Raw genomic sequence first — 8783 nt, 5'->3', positions numbered from 1 at the left:
GGTCCTGACAGTGCAGTGAACCCCATTTTACAGGTCTGCAACGGAGGGTCCTGACAGTGCAGGTCTGCAGTCAGGTTGTTTTCATAAAATGCATTCAAACTGCTCAAATCGGCTCATATTTACACGTCAGCAAAATCACTTAGGGACATTTTGGGAAAGAGGATTTAGCAGGTAAGCTTTTTACCCCTTTCTTTAAAAATAACAACAAAGCTGATGTTAGCGTGGCTTAACACATATTTCATATGGCTTTGGTGCCAGAGTGATTCCTGCTCGGTAATCCATGACAGCCTCCACTCCAGCTGGCATTGAGAATGTGAAGTGCTGCATGAAGGACGTGAAGAAGAGGAAAAGTTCAACCCTGGCCAGGTTCTCCCCAAGACACAGACGCTTTCCTAGGACAAAAATTAGAGGAGAGGTGCTACTGTCAGTAAATGATCACTTATCCTTAAAACTCTGGGCTAGATATATCTATACAATAACATGCAGAATAAGCCAACTTTACAATATTAACTACAATGATCAAATAATCTGAAGCAATCACTCAATTTAAAATACATTGATAAGATGCTACAAGCGATGTCATAGTATTCATCGACCTGAATATTTTTCACAATATTTCATGTTTGTTAGATTTTTTAGACCAACTCAAAGTAATTCATTACAGTGAGGTGGCACAAAAAAAGGTTTTAAATAAGTGAACGAAGTTGAAAGGTATGGTGTGGATGTGTTGGTGTTGACTACACACTCTACATTCACAACTGTTGGGTTGTTTAAGGGTATTTTAATACTAGACACTGTCACAGTTTTGGTTCTGTTATGTTTTCTTTTGAGTCCTCAGTTTTACTTTGCTCCTCTTTTTCTGGTTTTAGTGGTTTAATTCTTATTTTGTTGAGTTTTCAGGTTATTTTTCAGTTACTGTCACAGTCTTGGTTCTGTTATGTTTTCTTTTGAGTATTCAGTTTTACTTTGTTCCATGTTTTCTAGTTTAAGTGTTTTAATTCTTATTTTGTTGTGTTTTCTGGTTATTTTCAGTATCCAGGATTTTATTTGTTGCCCTCTGCTGCCCTCTTGTGTTCTCCTTTTTTCCCTAGCTCCTTTCCTGTTTCTGCTCTTTTCACACCTGCTCCCAATCTGCTCGTTAGGCCTCTCTTTGTTTCAGTCTCCCGTAAATACTCTCTCTGTGCAGTTCTTCTGTGCTGGTTCCTCGTCAAACTTCCTCCAACTCCGTCTCATTGAGTTTCCCCCAGATGTCTCCATGGTTTTGGTTTGTTTGACTTTGTTTTCTTGTTTGATTTTTGTATTTTTGAATTCCTGCCTCGATGTTCAGTTGTTCGATTAGTCATCATTAAATCATCAAGAAACTCACCTCTGCCTCCCTGCCTCTGCATTTGGGTCCACAAACCTCAACCAAATCCTGACAGACACATCTAGAGAGTTAATTTACTATTCAGTCGCAACAGTTTCTTATGTTAATCCAAATAGTCTAACACAAAGGTCTTGATCTCTACTGAGACGAGGCGCCTGAGCATGACCATTCTAAAAATTTAACATTTCCACATTATCTAGCTCTATAGTTCATGGGGAAAATTGACCTCTGCCACAGTCTCTAGTCTTTAAAGGCATTAAATCAAGGTTTTTTTTTTCAAATTTGTATTTCGCAACCTTCTTTTTCTCATTAACTCTAACAAGTTTTCCATTCTTTGCAAAAGAAAGCTCTTCCTCACAGTACGATACTGACAGCCCGATGTTTGATCATTATGAAAATGTGTTAATTTATCGTGTACGGTAGTAATGGATATCTGCTCAGTTCACTTTTTGTCTCAGCAGGAAGGAGTACCATTTCCTGTGTGTTAGATGCATGGGGACCCAAGCTAAATAGGAATTAGGCTTAAACTTAACTTCTCATGACTTTCTTTCAAAGCTTTAGTTATTGTTCCTTTTTCACAAAGGTCAGCCACCCTCCTTCATTGCTCAATTGTCTAAATAATCTCTGTGCTGACTCTGCCAGTTAAAGTGGATAAGCACATCTTTACAGGTTTGCAGTTGTGTTGTACTCTATTTTTAGATTATTGACCCAATAGCTGTTCAAAGCATAAAATATATTTTTTTAAAGCTATAACTCCTTTAAACTTCTTGTTTCAGTCATCAACTAATGATCTTAAGTTGCAAAGAATATATATACATGTATAAATGCCGATCACACAGCTATAGACTACAATTTCTAATATAGTGAGGCCCCTTTAGGGGGTATTATAATAAAAGAGGATAATTCAAAAGAGATGCCACAGTTTTCTAAATTTGACTTCAGAAGATTAATACAAAAAAATTTACATGCTACACCCCATCATAAAAGTATATATTATCTGTGGGGTTTGAAAGACAGTAGATGTTCAGCTGTTGGGACTCCTTACCGGCAGAAAAAGGGATAAAAGCAGCTCTTTTTTCAAACTTGCCCTCCTCATTCAGGAAGTGTCCGGGGTTAAATTCCAAAGGTGTCTCCCATTCTTTTTTATCAAACAGCACTGAGGCCAAGTTTGGAACTATGAGTATGCCCTGTTGAAACAAGTGAAGGTGTTTAAATATGCATTAAATGTTGAAATATAAAATATTATTTGAATTTCACTGAAGTCTTGCAGGAAGTTACCTTTGGGATGGTGTAGCCTCCCAGCTGGACTTCCTTGTTGGTAGAATGTGGTAAGGCAAGAGGAGCTATGTTGCCCATCCTAAGGATCTCATGGATTACAGCATCTGTGTAGGGAAGATTGGCACGATCCTCCATAGAGGGCTGTTTGGATTGTCCGATCACTCTGTCTATCTCGGCTTGGACATTCTCTGCAAACAACCTCCACTTTCAATATGCAACTTAGAAAAACATATTTTTGAGTGTGTGTTTGGGTGCTACTGATAAAGTTTTATTCGAGTCGACTTTTGTACCTTGAATCTCAGGATATTTAGCCATGTAGAGAAACGACCAGCGTAGGGTGGTGGATGTAGTTTCTGAGCCAGCCACAAACAAATCCAAGACACACATGATCAAGTTTTCTTCATCAAATGTGTTGCCTTCCTGACCCTTATTCTGTGCAAAAAAAAGAAGAAAAGAACACAATGACATCTAGCTAGATCAAACATATACAGCTAATAGTTCATTTACAACAAGCAGAGATGAGGTTTGTGGGATCTGCAAAAAGTTCACATTGAAGGTTAAAGGACAACTCACCCCATTCCAGTCATCTAATATTTGAAAAATGCGCCATACAGACACAGTTCCCAGCCTGCTAGGAAATGTGCAGGGGCCAATTTACAAATTAAATGCTAAGCTAATGAATCCTCAATCTAAAAATACAGTAGATTGAAAAATTGCAAGGCCCAGTTTTTGAACCAGCAAAGGAGAACTACCCCACAGTGGCAGAGCTGTTCCGTTAGTCTTGGTAGTGTTGGAATATTTTTGGAACAAACACCAATACTGATTTAAATCAGATGATGTACACTTGTTAAACATAAGGAAAGTGCCAAATAGATGGTTTTAGACGCAAATAATGGACTGCAACATGTGCAGTAAATCGTAAATATAGCGCCTATTTCATGTAGACAGAACTATAAGACATCAATGTATACAGTTTATTAGCAATAAATGAATAAATCCATGATTTGCAGTTAGCTGTCCTTAAAAAATATAGCAATAATCAAACAAGTGATAAGTTTAAAGTAGCTATATATTCCCTTCTCAGCTTCCATAAATGTCACAGTAAGATACTACATTTATGGTGACCAGCAAATGTGTCATATTTAGCAAATTACTCAACATGAACAGTAAAAAAACCTGCAAACGGCAAAAGAAGCTGCAAACACGAATGAAGCAAACTCCAAAACACACAATCAAAACAAAAATGCAATAAAAAGTTGCCTAATTAAAAGTATGTAATCACAGAAAATAGACACAATAAGAGGGAAAAAAGTTGCAAATGCCAAAAAAAAACTCAAGTTCAACAAAAGCTGCAAACGTGCTCCATTTAACACATTTCCACCACACCCAAAGGGGGATTTTAGAACCACGTTAGATGGAGTTAGACTCTCAGTAAAAGTATTAAAGGGATAGGCTGTAAAAAAGTTGGAGGCATGTAACTCAGCAAAATGTTTGCAGAAGTTTATCTGGCTTTCAGAAAATGATACCCAGTAATAAGTTATGAAAGATCATAAATAACTGTCCCTATATTCCTTAAGCTTTCCCTCCCCCCTGAGAAGAGAGCAGAAACTTTAAATAACTCTTTATGTGGTTTATGTATTAAATGAATAGGAAACATGATAACTTTTACGGAATGGTAATCTTACTCAGATCACAGATACAGATACGATGGACTCTCACTTAATCAGAGAGTCAGCAGCAGCCCAAAATAACAGTTTAAAGGACTAATTTATATTGGCAGGTTGTGACCTTGGAAACATAAAATAGTTCACTGCACATTTGTTAAAATTCTGCATTTGTCTCTTAATTATTTGCCGCCCTCCTCAGATTTTAACAGGGTTAGTGCATCAAATTTTGAGTCAGTATTATTGCCGGTTCTGCAGTTATTTTGACGTCACTCACTGTGAGGTAAAAGCAGCTTATGTCTCCCTCATACCTCTGTAGCGAGTTTGGGTAGTCTAGATACAGACCATATTTTCTTACAGTTTAATCTACATATTATCATCAAAATCACTAACTTGCCTCTCAGAAACTGTTCACATTCTATGGTATCTCTAGAGTCAGCAGCTCAAACAGGTATTTTATGGTTTGAAATGCTACCATCACTGTGATTGCTCTCCAAGCTGTCAATCCACCTGAAACCACACTCAGCCCCTCCCTTCCACTTGAATGTTCCAATGTCCATAGGCCACGGCTTCCTTTAGGCTCGTATTTTGAATATTAGGTGTGGGTGGAAGTACGGCATCAGAACAGAATAGGTTATCCGCCCATCTCACCACCATGGGGAGCAGAGCATTCAGCCGCTCTGCCCCCCGCCTCTGGAACTCTCTACCACCCCAACTTCGAAATACGGACTCAATTCTCCATTTTAAAATACAACTCAAAACCCATCTGTTTAAGATTGCTTATTCTCTTTAAAAATATCAATTTCACTGTCACAGCCTCTGTATTTTTTAAATGTTTTTAAATGTCTATATAATTATTATTTTTATTTTTTTCTGACACTTTTTATGTTGTTGTATGGTGACCTTGAGTGTCCAGAAAGGCGCCTTTTTAAATAAAATGTATTATTATTATTATTATTATTATCCCTAATTGGGTTTTCAAACAAAGAATGCCACCAAATATTGTTCTTATTGCCAAAATTAGACTAAATTTTCATTTTTTTTCTTCAAATAAGTGATTTACAAATACCTTTCTTGCAAAATATGATTTGTTTAATTACAATACTGGATGCTTAATATATTGTTGAGCAAAAGAAAAATAAATCGCTAATTTTTTTTTTTATTTTAAAACAAAATTACAAGACTCTATTGGCCCTATGTCTATATATATATATATATTTTTTCATTTAAATACTTTGACAATGCAGGTTTTAATTCTTATAACCCCTTTTTCTCTGAACTGTGTAAACAAACAAACACATAAAAGCAATATAATTTAAAAGTATAATTTATAATGGGAATTGTCTGTATCTTGCAGTCACCGTTTGAATTTCCTGCAGGTAACAGTCGATGTAATCTCTGCGTTCTGTGGAATCCCAGTTTTCCTTGTGCTGGTTCAGCTCCTCTCGTATGAAGCTCTTCACATCTCCCCAGATCTGCTTGAGGGTCTGATGTGGACCAGGCAACAGCCTCATCAGCAGAGGAAAAGAATTGTAGAGCTGGAAACAAAAATAAACTGGACACAATGAGTTAAAAATGCAGCTGACTGTCGCTTTGGGACATCAAAATAGATAAGGAATAGATTTGAATGGAGGCAAAATGGTGTAGCTGTATGTTTATTTAAAGCATATAATAATGTATTTTACCACAGTTATTTAGAATACAGTAATAACATAACAAACTGAGTTTTTTGTGTTTGGCTTGATTTTTTTCAGCATTTCTTTAATTTAATCATCTCCTAACAAGTCTTGTCTCATGCTGTTTATTGTATTGCCTATTTTTTTTGTTGGTTCTGTTCTTTGCGGTTTATTTTTGTGATTCTTTTACTTTTTGGCTTAGTAAATGCATTTAAAGCACCTAGTGACTGATGAAAGATTATTTAATGAGTAGACTAACTGAATGGTGACTAAACAAAAATATTGCTATATTCACCACTATTACTAACTGTCAGGGTTCTGCCCTCTGTTTTGGATTATTTTTAGTTTCTTTGTAATTTTGTGTCTTTGTAGTTGTTTTGTGGCAGTGTAGTGTTTTTGAGTTACTCTCTTTTGCTCCCTTGTGCCCGTTTCCTTTCCTCTTTGCTCTCTTCTAGTAGTTCCATTCACACCTGCTCCATATCAGCTCATTAGCCCATCCTTTGTTCTGTTCCCCATATATACACCACCTCTGTAGTTCCTCATTACTGTTTTCTTGTTGTTTTGTTGCTTTTTGCTTTGTTTTTATTGTTGGTTTTCAGTATTTCATTTTTTTGGATTTGTGCCCCTGTTTGCCATTTGATTTTAATTAAATCAGCAAAACTCATCTTGGCATTTGGGTACTTTAAAACCTCCACCAAGCGTTGCCAATAACTGGCATGTGTTAAGTGTAGCACACAGCACAGTACACAACAGTACCGTTTCATTATGAGCTTTAGGAAACCTTACTTGCGCCCAAATAGAGGCTTCGATCTGGAGTGCCTTATCAAACAGTAGCATCAGTTTCCTGAACTTCTCATCCCCGTACTCGAAGCGATGACCAAAGACCAGGTGGCAGATGATGTTGGAGACAGCGTTATTGATGATGAGATGTGGATTTACAGGCTTCTCTTTGGAGTTTAACAGAAAAATATATAAACTGCACAGCTGACCACTTTGAATGTATTTCTAAGCGTTAAATAACTACCTTTATAACCCCTGAACTCTTCCGCACAATGTCTGAATTCATCCAGGATGACATGTTCAAGAGACGTTTTCCCAAACCCAAAGTATTTGAGGGTTGAAAGTGCAAAACGCCTCTGTTGTTTCCAGATGTCTCCATTACTAATTATTATTCCTGATGACAAAGAAAGAAGGTAGAAAAAAGGAAATATAAAGTGAAAATTTATACAACTTATATTTTTTCTGCTGTTGTATTGGCTTTCCGTTGTTCAGAAGGCGAGAAAAAAAAAAGGTAATAGTTTGTAATAATAATTCGCCTGAATGCATGCTGTCATAATGATATTTATTCTTTGTACAAATGTTGCAACACATAAACATTTTCTGTAAGTTTACAAAAAGCACATTTGCCCATGTATGGCTACGTGTAAGGATATTTTCCTACCTAATCCACCTGTTACTTCTTCCTGCAAAGCAAGTTTTGGACGGTCCACCATGCTGTCTCCCTTCGTAAGCAGAGCCTCCTTAATAGTATCAAATCCATTCAACACTACTGACCATTTCTGACCAAATCGTAGGCTGAATACATCTCCATAAGTCCTTGCCAACTGAGTGAGAGTGAAGGAAAGTAGTTAGAACATGGATTAGTAAAACAGTTGCAGTTGGTTATCATTTTATATTACTCTATACCTCCATCAGCTTCTCATGGGGTCTGCTTTGGTCCCATGTGAATATGTTGCCCACAATGGGTAGAGCTCTGGGTCCAGGAGGGAAGCCAACTGGTCGACGGTTTTTAACCAAATCTGCGGTAATGATAAAAACCACCACAAACAACAGCAGACTCTTTAAATCCCAGTCAACAAAGAAACTAAATATGGAAAAAAGCAAATCCATGGTGCCAACCCAGCCTGTCAATATGCTTTTAATTTATTCCCAAGGCACTGCATTGATATTTTGCTCTAAGAAATAGCAGCAATGTTTTTTCTCATCTAAAATGTTGCTTCAAAGAAATAGATTACTTATTAAATTGGACTCTGGTCCCTATATCCTTGACACAGCAACTGAACATGTTACATATATTTCCAGGTACAGTATTTGTAAAATACTTATTGACCTAATGGGAAGATTGCAGTATTTGTATTTCATTATAAGTATAAATACAGTGTTTGGAGAAGACATGGATAAGGAAATTAATTTATCTGAAAAAGTACCCCTCATTACTTTAGTATTTTTTATTTATTTATGTTTCTGTCATTATGAATAGGCAAGAGAACAAAAAAAAAAAAAAAAAAAAAAAAAAAAAAAACTCAGACCCTCATTAAGGTTATTTCTGGGCCTTATCATTTTGCTTATCAGTGGATGACATGCAGAGACCTGCAAGGTGATATAAGTTGATACCAGAATTTATTAAAATTTCTGGTTGTTTTATCAATATAATTGATTATCTACAAGAAAAACTGTCATAGTGCTATTATTGTTTTCTACATGATCATAAGAACTACTATGTTTCAAAACGACTAGGTCCGATTCATTTACAGCTTTTCACGCTTTACTTCTGCTACTGTTATAACATTTTCTACCACATGGTGGCAGCAGTGAAATATTTATTGGCCGAAATGCTCTCTTCAAAATAAAACCAACGTGTTAATAACTTAAAAAATATATTCAAAAAACTCATAAAAAAGGTTTAACCAAACGTGTTTTTATGTGTTACAGAGTGAACTTCAAGTCCCGCTTGAATAAAAGCATTTCATTTTTCAAATGCCGGTCATTTCAACCTACTTTTTTCTTTAAAAAAAAGAC

The 8783-nt window shown here is 36.3% G+C and overlaps 1 protein-coding gene across 1 annotated transcript; it reads right to left on the bottom strand.

The window, feature by feature from the left end:
- Window positions 1–98: 98 nt before the first annotated feature.
- LOC107081960 (cytochrome P450 2J6-like) lies at window positions 99–7879 on the bottom strand. The gene is made up of 9 exons (XM_015370348.1): window positions 7671–7879; window positions 7426–7588; window positions 7009–7158; window positions 6771–6931; window positions 5670–5846; window positions 2935–3076; window positions 2645–2832; window positions 2412–2553; window positions 99–392 (listed from the first exon to the last, which is right to left on the bottom strand). Exons 1-9 carry the CDS (start codon window positions 7872–7874, stop codon window positions 217–219), a joined length of 1503 nt encoding a protein of 500 aa, XP_015225834.1. The 5' UTR covers window positions 7875–7879; the 3' UTR covers window positions 99–216.
- Window positions 7880–8783: the final 904 nt, after the last annotated feature.

Source organism: Cyprinodon variegatus, unplaced genomic scaffold, assembly GCF_000732505.1.
Source record: "Cyprinodon variegatus isolate N-32 unplaced genomic scaffold, C_variegatus-1.0 Scaffold45, whole genome shotgun sequence".
Classification (NCBI taxonomy): Eukaryota; Metazoa; Chordata; class Actinopteri; order Cyprinodontiformes; family Cyprinodontidae; genus Cyprinodon; species Cyprinodon variegatus.
This window is presented reverse-complemented; position numbering and strand designations above follow the sequence as displayed.